The following is a 14,634-nucleotide window of genomic DNA, read 5'->3' as shown; positions in this document are numbered from 1 at the left end:
TTCTTTTATAGGCATAGGATTACTAATTCTATAGCTAGCACTCGTGATGCATGAAATTTTTATCCTAAGAGTATTGATAAGTTCTTAAAGATCAACAATAGTTTCAAATCTATTTTGACTTCTACCAAATATAGTATCTATGGTTTTTCTCTTCTTTTCAAATAACTTAACAAATCCAAAAGTCAAATTAGATGAAGATAATCTACAAATTCTAATAAAAAAAAATGTAAAATTTCTAGAAAAAAAAGTAATCAACTCTTTTTAAGGAAGATATCAATGTTAGAAAACTAAATAGTTTGTTTAAAGGTGGATAATCCATAACTTTTAAAACACAACAATAGAAGTAAGATAATCTACTCATTTCTAATAGAAGTAAGATAATCTACTCATTTCTAATAGAAGACAAGAATAATAAGTTAGCAGTCTTTTTAAACTATTAATAATATGAATCTTGAAGAAAGAAATCTTCAATATACTCTTGTGTCATTGAAAAGAACTAGAAAGACACTCAAAAATGATATAATAATGAATTAGAATGGCTATTGCTAAAGACAAGAAAATCAAAAAGTCTTGAAATAAGTCTATGGAGTAGAAAGACATTGACAAGAGTAAAGAAGACTTCACTCTTACTACCATATATATTCTTAACTAGGAGCTACGTGGCAGTGTCCTATAGGACTTCCAAAACATATTGACTTTATAAGACACATATCTTAACTTGCAAGGCAAATTTTCTATATGTGCACTACATAATTAACTTGTTCTATAAGCTATCAATATGTAGTTAACTTGTTGATTAAGTTTCTAACCTACCAATCATTTACAAATACATATAGAATCAAAATAGCATCTATGAAGCTTCTAGGAAGCTTTTTTGAAAAATATAATGAAATAAATCTCCTTTTACCTACTTTTATTTAATTATATAGATAAATATTAGAATTAATATATATGTCCATAAAAATAATATTAAATTTTTTAAGGTATTTTTTTATAAAAATAGATGCATCAAACTTTATCTTAAATGTAATATTTTCATAAATAAGAATAAATGATGAACTTCACCTTATTGCTTTTTATTCAAAAAAAGTATTTAGCAATAAAAAACAACTACAAGTTTCAAAACAAAGAACTTATCATTATAGATTCATTTTAAATATAGCTCTATTATCTTTAAAAAAAAATAATGATTATTTATATAAATCATAAGAACCTTAAGTATTTCATATCAATATATATTTTAAATCATCACAAAGTTCTTTAAATCATGTCTTTATCAAAATTCAAATTTAAGACTATGTATTGATGAAAAAAATAATAAGATTTTTTAGATATCATTTTTAGATGCTCTTACCATATTAAAATCTATAAAGATCTATGTTGTATTTCATGTGTCTCTTTTTGAACTATATAAAATAGTGGATATATGAAGAAGAAGATAAATGCCACCTCTTCCTATAAAAATAATCAATAGTTAAGAGTTTAAGGTTGAAGAAGTCTTAGACTTGAGGCAATGCCAAAATAGGTTAGAATATCTTATACATTGATGTAAATATAAAATAACTAAATGTACATAAAAAGCCATCTAAAAATATTATAAATGTAATAAAAAAAAGCCAAAGCTTTTTATTGACAACATCCATCAAAAATAAAATTAAAAGTCAAATATTTCTTTGCTATCAAATAAACAAGGTTTAATAAAGCTTATATTCCATCCTCTATCTTTGATTGTGGTTTTTTTGTATTTGCGGTGGTAAGGAGATAAATAATAAACAATCAATAAATTCAATTCAAGAGCTATTATTTGTTGAGTTATTAAATAAGACATTATAATTTTTATAGACTTTAAGATGACATAATATAAATGCAAATCCTCAAAAATAACATATTCTTCTTGAAATAGATGAGCATCAACCTGACGAAGGCAACCCTCAAACTGCCCACTATAAGTGATTCGATTTTGTTAACAAGTTTTACTGTTTAGCTGTCGAAACGCTCAATAGATCTTTCATACGTTTTAGACGTTCACTTTTTTTAGTGTTGAATGCTGTTCTGCCCACAAGTGTGCTTATCACAGACATAATGAGATTGTTGGGCACTCATGTTTTAATCTGAACACTGTTCCTGCCCATGCAGACGACTACTTGGATTCATATCGACACAGAAGTCACTGCTTACTGCAAGTCAATCCAGCTTTTAAGGCCCTCTTTAGTAGTTCTGATCGTATTATAGTTCATCACTGTGAGGACTGGTATCACGCAACAGTTGTTATGCACTTCGCCCAACTTTGTCAACGAATCTGTGGTCCACGCTAGAGTGTTTCTCAAGAGGGTTTCAGCATGCTTGCACAATTGTGTTACAACAAACCAAGAGGATATTTTCACACAAGTCATACAACCCACACATGTTGGCAACAATGTCCTCGGCATGAAGGTAGCAATTGCGGAGATGCGCCAGCAAATCTTGGCTCAAATGATGCACTTCTGGATATTTATGGCGCCTTTCGAACCAAACAACTACACAAGACTCTAAACGATTCTATCGGCATCGTTCCCATCTTCTGAACTACATGGTTCCGGATGCAAGTTTCCTCTGCTGTTCAGCTGGAAGCAATGGCACCGCCAAACCAACATCAACAAACGATCGAGTTGGAAGAAAGGATCTGAAAGAAAGAAAAGACACAGGGAGATCCAACGTGAAGTCCCCTTGAATCTTCCATGGACAAACTCACAATCACGACCTGCAGCTTCAAGGATCTCTCTTTCCTCTTGTGAGCTACATGCTCGGCGTGCCCAGTTGAGGATCCAAGATTCTTGGCAGATTGTAGCGATGACCATCTAACACAACCGTTCAATCCGCCGCGAGCTTGGCAGCCTAGTTTGCTGGAAAAGTTGACGGTAGCTGCACAGTCCGAAGAAAACTAAGCCATTACTCCGCCGCTTGATCAGATGGTGCATAGGACCCTCGATCTGTCTCGATCAGGTGTAGAATTCAGAGGACAATCGGGGTTTAGCGACTGCATGCAGTGGCACAGCTCGAGGCACAACAATCGACATCGTTCCCTCCGACATATCCAATTCACTTGTCAGACCCCACTCGAATTCGTGAAGGAGTTTCGCAATCGCACGTTGCATTGTCACATTAGCCATCGCCACGCCTGGACACATGCGTTTACCGGCTCCGAACGGAAGCATTTCAAACACTCGCGGATTAAGGGCATTGGGATCGTCCTGCATAAACCTGTCTGGGTTGAATTCTGTCGGGTCTTTCCAGACGGCAGGGTCGCGTGCGATCGCCCAGGCGTTGATGATGACCCAAGTGCCCCCGGGGATGTCGAACCCGAAAGCCTTGCATGGATTAAGAGCTGCATGAGGTGCAAGCATGGGGGCGACGGGGTGGAGACGCAGAGTCTCTTTGATGATGGCTCCTATGTAGGAGAGGTTCTGAATGTCGGATTCCTCCACGCGACGATTCTTTCCCACCACAACATCTAGCTCCGCGTGAGCTTTGGCTTGGACGTGGGGGTGGAGAAGAATCTCCGACATCGCCCACTCCAACGACATGGCAATGGCGTCTGTGGCTCCAGCAAAAGCATTCCATGTGACTGCTTTGATGCTGTCCATGGTAACGCGAGGACTGCCGTCTTGGGGCTTCTCCATGTCGTCCAGAAGCACATCGATCAGGTCCTTCTGCTTGTCCGTTGGATTGCTCAGCTTGCGCCGCTCCTGATGCTTGGCGATTATTTCTCCCGACACCGAATTCATGATCTGGAAGGTTTTTTTAAACCGTCGCTCTAGTCCCTGGAGGTCTAACCACTTGAGCGCAGGGATGTAATCTGCAAGGTTGACCGCGCCAATGCAAAATGCAACATTGTCCATAACTTCTCTCAGGCTCGCGACTTCACGGAGCTGTTCTTCGCTCTCACACTCCTCTGGCTTTGCACAGAGACGTTGGCCCACAGCCATGCGTGAGATGATGTTTCCGATCATGCTTTTAAGGTGGATGCGAAGGTTCACTTCGCAGTTATGTGGTAGCGTGCTGGTGAGGTGCGCAATCTCTTCCTCCCGCACATGGCGAGTCGTGTCAAGCCGCTTCGTACTCGTGAATTCTACCTGGAAAATCTTCTTAAGATGGCGCCACAAGGGTGTGGAGTTCTGAAATACTAAATCTGGCAAGATCACAAACCCAAAACCTCATAAGTTACATAAACTCAGAAGGCAAGGCAACAGAAGACGCAGAAGGCGGTGGATTGCATACCTTGGCCATAGAAAACCGCTTCACCAACTCGCAGCGCAGGCCGCGAGGTAAAATTAGAGTCCTGATTCTTGAGAAACTCCATGGCTGTTTCAGTTGACGACGCAACAACGCATTGGGCTTGCCCGAGGCGAATCGACATGAGGGGACCATACTTCGTAGATAATTTTTGCAAATTGTGATGAGGCGAGGTGCCGAGCAGGTGCATCGACCCAATAACTGGTAGCGCGATCGGTCCAGGCGGCAGATTGCTATGCTTTGTGAGGAATTTCTTAAAGATGAAGATTGCAAAGACCGTCGCTCCAATGATCTGCACATGTTTGTCGAGGTAACTGACAACATTCCTGCAAAATTCTCTACATTGCGAAAAGGAAGAACCAAGTATTCCTATGAATTGATTGAAAATGTGTTTCGAGCCTAGAAAAAAAAATATTAAAAAAAAATTAAAAATTAAAAATTAAAACTGTTTTTGAAGCGAGCAATTCCAACCAGTATTTATGAGCTTCTCCTGTTCAGTTCTATTACGTTGTGACACCACTAACTTGGTAATACCTCTGTCACCGCAAACCGTCTCCAAAACTGACTAGCTCAATGCAATTGTCGACGAATCTACCACTATGCTAGACAACATGCAGGATAAGTAGGGAGGCCGCTTACAAAGAAAGTGGGAAAATCTAAGGAAGAAGAAGCCATGATAGAGATACTTCGCGATTTCTTCTCCTCCGTCAAACTCGAATGCAACTCACGCCAAGCCCACCCAAATTTTTGCTGTTCCCAGACGTTCCAGCCACTTCAGTAGCCATTCAAGCTGAGCCAGAAAAGTAGATTGAACGTCCCGTGTTCTGTGCCAGGGAATTGTGATATACTTCCAGTATTCATGACAGGGCCCTTACAACATACAACACAAATGGCTTACATCCCACTCCTGAGGTTAGAAATTCTTGGATCTTTTGAACACTATCCGTGTAGATTTATTGGTGGTGCTAATTTTAGCCTCACAATGCACCTTATCGGCCTCTGCGCTTACACAAGCATCTGTCCTTTTCAACACCATCCGTGGAGAGAAAAGGCGAGGGCATCTTCAGATCTGTCAATCTGGATCCAAGGTGCTAAAAAAAGGCTGAAAAGCAATTATTATACTGTGGTTTTTGTCTCCTTTATGCTGGGGTTAGGCACACAAGCCGTGGTCAATGTGTGACCCCTAGAGCCCAACTCACCAGTTTAGATTAACACAGGACGCTGGAAAACTTCACACGAGCAGGCTTGTCATGATTTCAAGCTTCGAGGTGAACTGGATTTGAAAAGCTCGATGCCTCAAAGACAACGTGGACAGGGAGGTGTAGCTGTGCGGTGATAGCAAGGGTGTCAGTTGGAGGCTCAGCAGTCACAGACATGAGAATAATATAAAATAAAAACTAGAGGAGGACATGAACTTAAGAAGCCTGCAGGAACAATATCATTAGCAGAGCGAACGCAAAGTTCCAGAATCATTTCTAGAAAGTCTTAAAATGGATTGCGTTACTTCTCGTACCGGGAAAACTGTTGAAACCTCACCCAAGTGAATACTTCTGGACATGATTCAGTTTGATCAGAAGGTAGGTAGGTAAACAAAAAAAAAAAAAAAAAAAAAAAAAAAAATTCGTCATGGAGTGAACATAATCCAGCTATTTAGGGCAAGCTACGTCACTGCCTTGACTAGGGATTGAATATTGTCACCAGAATCCCACTTCATGCATTTCACAAGCTCCCTAACCTGTGGTGCAAGAAGTGGAATATCATCTTGGAATCAGAACTTACTAAAAATGGTGTTCCACGATCACCTCACCCGAATATTCGTTACTTCTGCCGTTAACTTGGATGTTTTCTAGGGTAATGTTTGCAGCTAGACGAATGCTTGCTTCTTCTTCAGTTTGTACTCTGGAATAGATTACCACCTTTTCTTTCTTTCATTGAATGAAAAAATTCCCTTTACTTTTATTTTTTATTTTTTTGACATAGCTGGGATATATCCAGTGCATTGATTCATTTTGGTGTTCTACATCCTCTTTATCCAAACCTTTGTTACTTCAATTGAATATCTAGATGTCATTTTGGTGTAATGTATAGATCTAGACAAATGCTTTCTTTTATAGTTTTTACAATGAAATAGATTATTGCCCTTTCTTTTCTTTTTTTCTTAGATGAAGCTTATTTCTTTGCTTATTCTTATTTTTATTTTTTGACACAACTAGGATGTACCAAATGCATTGATCAAAAAAGATTAAATACACGGCATCCAAAGACCTAGAAACTATGTGATTTAGTTGTCAATGAAACTTTTATTCTAAGAAACAAATATAAGTTATCACATGTTAGTATCAAAATTAATATGTATAATGATGCCACCATGGAAGAACATTGGATTCTATACAAAAATTCCATATGTCTAGTGTCAAATATATTTTTTAATTATATATTCTATTCCAACTATGGAGCATTGTTTTACCATTGTCAACTTATTTATCTAATTTTTCTTGAGTGAATTTCTAAAGTATTTGAACATAATCTATAAAAAAAAAAAAAAAAAAAAAAAAAATATTTCAAAGTGAATTTTTTTTATTGCTCCACACTTTACATTAAAATGATAAGTTATTATGTTTCTTTTATATTGTCTATAAGTAAGTTGTAAGTAATAATGATAAGATAGCTTTACATCTTCTATATTTGAGAAGATTTTCAAAGAAAAGGTTGATTATTTTTATGAAAAGGTTGGCCAAGGGCCAAACATCTTATAACTGATAAGTAGTTATGCATGATTAATGTAACTTAATTCTATAATCTCTTTGCTTAGAGGAAATTCTAAAAAATTCAATATTTTTAATAAACCTAAGTTATAGAATTGAGAGAGAAGTAATGAGTCTTAGCATGCTTGTACTTTCTATATATTAACAACTAATATTTTGTAGTAAATGAGCTAGATTAGTATTTTTTTCTTTACAAGCTCTTAGATTATAATAGATATTTTTTACTTGAATTTACGACTTTCTTATAGTATGTTATTTTATTTTTTTATGGCTAAATTCCAAGTATTATGAATTTTTTTGTAATAATTTATGGCTAAGTTTGGATGTGCATGCCACAATGTTAATTCTTGATTACAAATAGTATACTTGGATGCAAAGTTTTTTTTTTGCAATCATACCAAAAAAATAAAAAAGTACATTTTTATTATACTTATCAATAATTTTTACTTTTACAACTATTCTTATTATTTTGTGTAGCTTTTTATTCATTCCAAATTATATGTTAAGAAGTCTTAAGTTTTGATTAGATAAAGTTTTTTCTTTTTTTCTAGATATAGGAATCTCAATTATTTTTTATTATAAATATATATATTTTTTAAGAATTTTGTCATAATGAACCAATTATCAAGAATAGTATTATAGTTATGATTATATTTTTAAAAAACATAGTTTGATGAGAGAGCTTCATTTGAACTACATATTTCAATGTAATTCTTAAAGTATAAAAAGCTGTAGTTTGAAGCCAAGGATAAACCTCAAAAAATTAAAGTTAGAATCTGATAAATATTCTTATAGATATGTTTTTTCATTTAAAAAGCCAAATCTTTGGATGATTTTGCCAAATGACATGAATTACTTTTTCAATTTCTTTTTTTCACATAAATCTTTGATTCTTTGAATTTTTTTAGTACAATTTTCTGTTCTTATCAAAGAGATGTATATGTTATTTAAATAATTTTTTTGTCCTACTATAAAAGCCTAATTCTTACTTCTAAGAAAGATTTTGGGTAGTTTATTTGGATGTAGGTAATCATTTTGGACCAAGTTCTATATATATATAAAGCTAAGTCTTAGAACCTCTACCTCATTTGTAATTAAAGAGCATGGTCTATGCAAAATCAAGACTCTATTTATCAAGAACTTTAAAAAAGGTTGTCATTAATTTGTGACTTATAAAAGTATAAAGATTTGAGCCACATTGATGAACGGCCTTAATTATCCATTTGACTATAAGAAAAATTAATGCTTATTTTTAATCCATAATTCAAATGCTATTATTCTTTATTGTTTTGCAAAAGTGTTTTTAGGCTGACTTTGTATGACTAAGATCTTTAATATTTTTTATACAATATTCTTAATAAGAGATATGATTTTGATATTGTTTTTGAATCTACACCAAATCAAGGTGATTAAGTAAGTTGATAAGAGGATTTATTATAATATGCAATAGAAACCTTTTTAACTACATTGATTTTTACAATACACCAATAATTGAGTTGTTATTTTATTTTATTATAAAAAATTGATGAATATTTATAATAATCATAGAAATTCTAAAAAAAATGTTTGCCATTTTTAATATTTTTTCTCTTTTTTCCATGTTCAACTAAATCTAATAGAATAAAAAAATTTGGTGATAGATTAATATTGCCAATAAGTTAAGAATTTAGACCTATTAATGTTTAAATTAGAAGTATACATAAATTTGTGGAGAATGTTTATCACATGAAATACAAAGTTTCTATTGTCTTTTAAGTTGAAGTAGAGTCATTAGCATATATGTTGAGAGTTTTTTGAACTTTATTACTAAAAAAAATAATTCTTATAATTCTTTCTTCTTTAATTTCTTCTTGAATGGTTGTGCTGAGGATTTTTTTCTATAATTGAAAAGAAACAAACAGCAAGGAAAAAATCTTGCTTCATGCTCTAGATAGTAAGAATCTATTGGTTAGATTTTTATTTACTTAAATTCCCACTATTTCTTCTTTCAATAATAGTTTGGTATTTTTTATAAAAATTGAGTAGAAGATAATTTTTTTATTATTAGAAAAAAAACCAAAAAATCTTATTAAAAGCCATAAAAAAATCAATTTTTGATAGCAAAACAATTGGTTTGGTTTCTTGGCCTAATAAATAATTTTTTGGATAAGAAATATGTTATCTAGAATATATTTAGAGGAAAAAGAAAATGGCATATTGGTTTGAATTAATAATTTCCATAAAGATAATTTGGAGCCTAAATAAATATTTTGTATGATATATTAAATATATTTTTAGATCTCTAATTGTTTAGAAGCTTTAGATCACCACTTTTGAAGAATAAAACATTAGTTTATCTAATAAGGCTTTAAGAACAATTAGCTTAATGTAAAAAAAAATTCACCATTCTTATATAATCTTTGTTAATAATCATCTAATAATATATGAAAAATTCTACTTCTCTGCAAAATAATCTTGATTTTTTTTTCATTCTTATGTTTTTTGTAATTATATTATGAAAGATTTTTTGTGATTAATTAAGAAAGTTCTAAATTTATAAAATAAAATATCTTAAGTTGGATGTTGATTATGGAATTTCTTCTTTTTTGAAAAGAAAGAGGGTTTAAGTAGAAATTAATGTAGAAGACTCAGCAAACATTTTTAATTTGGTTTTTTTCATGTATTTTAGACTCTTAGTCATTAGCAATATCAATAATCTAGGCCTTAGATATCTTTCCTTATCTCCCTTGAAAACATCTTTGAAGCATTCATATTTATTGTATTTTCATCTAGTTTGAGCTTTTATTTTCATACCTTCTTACTTCTACTCATCAATTTTTTTCTAAATTCTTTTTAGCTTGTTTCAACAATTTTTAGACTATAAGATCTTGAAAATTATGTTTTAACTTGTAGTGGACTTTTATTAGATGTTCTTCAACTTTTGTATTATTTCTACCTCTTAGATAAGTTTGGTCTTTAAAAACTAACTTATAAAATATAATAAATATTTAAATATATTTTAGAAGGTACTATTATAGTTAGAAGAGGTCTAAATTTTATTCACTTGATCACTTATACTTTTGTCTTTAAGAAAGAAAGATCTTAGTTTTCAATTAGACTTTTGTATATAAGTGTGAAGTATTTTAATAGATAATTCCACCGGTTGGTGATTTGATAAGATTCTATTTTTTTATTTTTTATAAAAATATATTATTTTAAAATATTTTTTTGTTAATTATTAAATTTGATAAGAAAAACCAATAATTGAGTATCTTCTTTTCTATTATACTATAATAATTTAAGATTGCTTCTATGAATATAAATATATTTTAATTAGAACCTTACTTTGAAGAACTTATAAGCTTCATCTCTTACTAGCATCCTTCTATAGTTTGAGGACTTATCTCTAGATAGCTTAGTAATATTCCAATCTCTACTAATAAGTTAAGAAAAATTTGAATGCATTAAATCAACTATAATTGACAAAGACTTCCTTCTTCTTGGTATTTTTTTGGAGGCATAATTTTTTTATCTAAATAGTGACATTGATTGCTTCAAGGCCATTTAGTAGGTGAAGATTTCAAAAAACCTTAGATTCAGAGTTGAAATCTCATCCTTAACCTATATAATTCTATTTAGATTCTATAAGATGAAAAAAATAAAATATTCTTATTTTTATTATTGATTTCAATTTCAAACAAAAATAGCCTTATTTGAAAAAAAAATAAAAAATTTTACTTAAATCTTTTTTTAGTTGATTTATTTGAGATTCTTAAAATCATGAAGTAGTATCTCATCTTTAGAGTAGCACATAGGATGGGATCTACTTACATATTTGAAGGTGTCTTTAGTAGAGGAAACAATTTTTTTTCATCATTCAGAATTTTAACATTCCATTCACTATAGGCGTGTCATTTTTTCTCTCTCTACTTTTTTAAAAACCTACTTTGACGTGATTTAAGTGTCAATTTAATCCTAAACTTGCTCTAAATCTAAAATGTTTCATTTTTTGATGATTATGATTCTAAAGTTTTTTTGACTATTCGTATAATTTTTTCTCTAAAAAGATAGAAATTTATTTTAATCAAATATATTTATTTTTTATCCTAAACATAAGAAATAGATGCAAATTTTAAAAATTATATTAAGTGCAGGTTATAGTTGTACCTACATTATTTGCAATACTACAAACATAGGTCTGCATTTTTTGGAAGATGGAGACAAAAAGCATCTATATCTCAATTAGAGTGTGGTCAAACATCATTATCTTTGATATTAAAAACTAATACTTTTTCAACACCTAATAAAATAAAATTTTAAAATAACATTTTAAAGAAAAAATTATCTTATATAATAATTCTAAGCATCAATGGTCATATAATTATATTTTTATTTAAAATAAAAGATTATTTAGAATAAATTTTAATCAAAAAAAATATTACATATTTATAAGTCATTTTATACAAAAGAATTATAATTAGTATTTGATAATAGATATAAGCAATAAAACCATCAATAAATAATACTTCTATCTTTTAATGAAAATAAAAATAACTTTATAAAATATTTAATTTTAAAATAAGATATTAAACTATTCTAAAAATAAGCAAGCTAAATTCCATAACAGAATTCAAATCCATAACAAACATTCTTTGGAAGTGATTTAGATAAAATTATAAAAATATATTTTTTTAATTAATCATTATAAGAACTTGATTTTGGTTAAAAAAAGAACAATCTAATGATAAGAATCTTAGATAAAATATACAATATAAAAATAATTATAAAAAAGGTAATATTGCTCCAACTCATAAATAATACATGTTGGTGTAAAGTATTAAAAAAATCACACAAATACTTCTAAAAAACTCTAAAATTATGTAAATTCTGACTTATTTTTATATATAATTTAAATATAGATTAATTTAGAAATTTATATTACTAAATATTTTATTATTTTTATTACTTAATTTTAAATTCAAATATAAAAATATACGGCAATAATATGTATCTTTGATTTAATCTTCTCAATAAGATAATACAAGATTAACATAAATTAATTATTTTTTCTTTTAAATAAAATAAAAATATACTACTATTAAAATTCTATTTATATATATATATATATATATATATATATATATATAAGATTTTAATTAAATATATATTTTTTAAATATTTCATAAAGTCTAAGAAGTAATACATGTTGTTTTAAATCTTTAGTCCAATATAATATTTTATGTGTTATATTATATTATTTGATATATAAATAAAATAAAATATATTATGTTATATAATATTTTTAAATAATAACTAAAATAGATTGGTATTATAACTAAAATAATTTTTTAATAGTAATTTTTTTTAGATAGATATAGTATTTTTATATGATAAATTAGAAGGTTTTTGTATCATGGATATATATATTTACTTTAATTTATAAGAATTAAGTAGAAGTAAGTAAAAATTGGTAAATTTTATAGTATTTTATAAAGAATCTTCATAAACATGGATTTGATTTGACATGTGTTTGTAGATGATTGATAGGTTGAAAACTTGGCTAATATGTTGGCTATGTATTGCACAAGTTGGCTACTTGCAGTAGAAATTTGTCATGTGGTACACATGTAAAACTCACTTACAAGTTAGACACATGCTTTGCAAGTTCTAAAGATATTGGAAGTCCTAAAAAAATGTTGCCATATAGCTTTAAGTTTGATAATATATATAGAAGCAAGAGTGAAGCCTTCTTCATTCTTTTCAATATCTTTCTTGTTTTTAGTCTTATTTCAAGAATTTCTAGTCTTTTTAACTTTGTAAATAGACATTTTAATTATAATATTATATTATTTTTGAATGACTATCTATTCTATTCTAGTAACACAAGAATATATTGATTTTTTAGTTGTTTGTAATTTATATCTTTGATAATTTAACAAGAATATTAATTTATAACTCTTATGTAATCTAAATTTATTCTTGGAAGTATTTACAATTAAATTTGGAGAAAGTAATCAAAAAAAGATAATAGATACAAAATTCTTATTTTTACAACAAAGATTACAATCAGCTTCAACATATATTATTGAATTCCAAAATCTTATTAATAATGTCGATTGAAATCATAAAGCTCTTATTAATAAATTTTAATATGGATTAAAAGATAATGTCAAAGATTTATTATTAACAATGCTAAAAGCAAACTAATTAAAATGATTTATGATCCAAGTCATTGCATACCATAATTGATTTTTAAAAAATGCAAAGAATAAAGAATTGGATAAAGAGAAATAAGTCAAGTCATAGTGATAATTTTTTAGGTTTCAAAAACTTATTTATTAAGACTAGAACCAATATAAGTTAATATCATATATTTTAAATCTCTCACTAAAAAAAAGATTTAATATTATCAAGAAAGATTATATTTGTATTATCAAAAAATCAATCACACTACTCAACATTATCCAAAGAAGTAATGCAATCATAGAATGAGAAGTATGGTTGCCTAAAGATGACAATGTATTGAAAAAAAAGTTTTTCTAGCTATAATAGAGATTGTGCAATTGGAATCTTATTGTTAAGGAGAAGAACTCAAAGAAGATACATAAAAAATTGAAATAAGTTTCAAAAATAGATGACAAAATGATAATAAGAAAATTTGTATATTCAAGAAAAAATTGGAATGATCATTGTCAAAGACTAAAAATCTAAAGACTCTAAAAACTAGACTAGAAGCAAGAAAGAAATTAACAAGAGTGAAGAAGGCTTTACTCTTACTTTTATATATACTATCTACCTAGGAGCTAGATAACAACATTCTATAGGACATTCAATCCATGTCTAATTTATGAGACATGTATTTTAACTTGCAAAACAAGTTTCCTATATGTGCGCCACATTGTTAGCTTGTACTATAAGCTACCAATACATGTGACATGTGACTAACTTATTGATAAAGTTTCTAACTTACCAATCTCTTATAAGCACCTATAAAAGTGAAACTACATCTATGAAGCTTTTCAGAAGCTTTTGTATCAGATATTTTTAAATAAATTTATTTTTATTTACTTCTATTTATTTATATTATCTAAATAATTATTAAAATAAATATAGATATCTATAAATTTTATGCAATACCTATTAAAATTATATTATTTTCTTAGATTTGTTACTTTGTATTACAATAGATATTTGTTTAGGACTAAAAAATTAGAAATCTTTTATCTTATTAGATTCAAGAGCTTCAACATGTTTTATTAATAAAGACTTTGTTAAAAAATAAGATATATTTTTAATTAAAAAAATTAAATCCATACATATAGAAGTCATAGAAAGTTGTTTATTATCTTTTAGAGATGTTACTAATAAAATTATTATTTTAGATTTAGCAACTAATAGTCATAATACCTTAATAATAGTTAATATTATTAGATCTCCTTTCAATCTAGTTATTTTAGGTTTATTGCAACTAAAGAAGTATAATCTTCAAATAGATTGAATTTCTTAAGACCTTCATTTTTTCAGTAGCATAATTTAGACTTTTTTATCCAAATAGAAAATTATGTCTTATACAATCAAATCCTTATTGATAGATGCAAGAGCTTCATGCATGCTACAA

General features: G+C 29.3%; 1 protein-coding gene across 2 annotated transcripts; it reads right to left on the bottom strand.

Moving 5' to 3' along the window:
- Positions 1-2,407: 2,407 nt before the first annotated feature.
- On the bottom strand, positions 2,408-5,221 carry LOC112280525 (cytochrome P450 750A1). Of its 2 annotated transcripts, none has more exons than XM_024516113.3 (3): positions 4,912-5,221; positions 4,258-4,564; positions 2,408-4,168 (listed from the first exon to the last, which is right to left on the bottom strand). In XM_024516113.3, the coding sequence occupies exons 1-3, from the start codon at positions 4,945-4,947 to the stop codon at positions 2,979-2,981; spliced, it is 1,533 nt and encodes a 510-aa protein (XP_024371881.1). In that variant the 5' UTR covers positions 4,948-5,221; the 3' UTR covers positions 2,408-2,978. The 2 variants fall into 2 exon arrangements, with proteins under 2 accessions (XP_024371881.1, XP_024371882.1); XM_024516114.3 differs by having other exon boundaries at positions 4,807-4,940.
- Between the last annotated feature and the right edge of the window lie 9,413 nt (positions 5,222-14,634).

This window comes from Physcomitrium patens, chromosome 3, assembly GCF_059467195.1.
Source record: "Physcomitrium patens ecotype Gransden chromosome 3, ASM5946719v1, whole genome shotgun sequence".
NCBI classification, from domain to species: domain Eukaryota; kingdom Viridiplantae; phylum Streptophyta; class Bryopsida; order Funariales; family Funariaceae; genus Physcomitrium; species Physcomitrium patens.
The sequence above is the reverse complement of the archived record's forward strand: the minus strand, read 5'-3'. Positions and strand labels throughout refer to the sequence as shown.

Bases quoted from the DNA above. Each gene is read 5' to 3' on its own strand.
- LOC112280525 (XM_024516113.3), bottom strand. From the start codon at position 4,947: ATGGCTTCTTCTTCCTTAGATTTTCCCACTTTCTTT. The intron at 4,565-4,911 runs GTAAGCGGCCTC...AAACATGTGCAG, and splicing joins TAGATTTTCCCACTTTCTTT to ATCATTGGAGCGACGGTCTT. The intron at 4,169-4,257 runs GTATGCAATCCA...TGATCTTGCCAG, and splicing joins AGCGGTTTTCTATGGCCAAG to ATTTAGTATTTCAGAACTCC.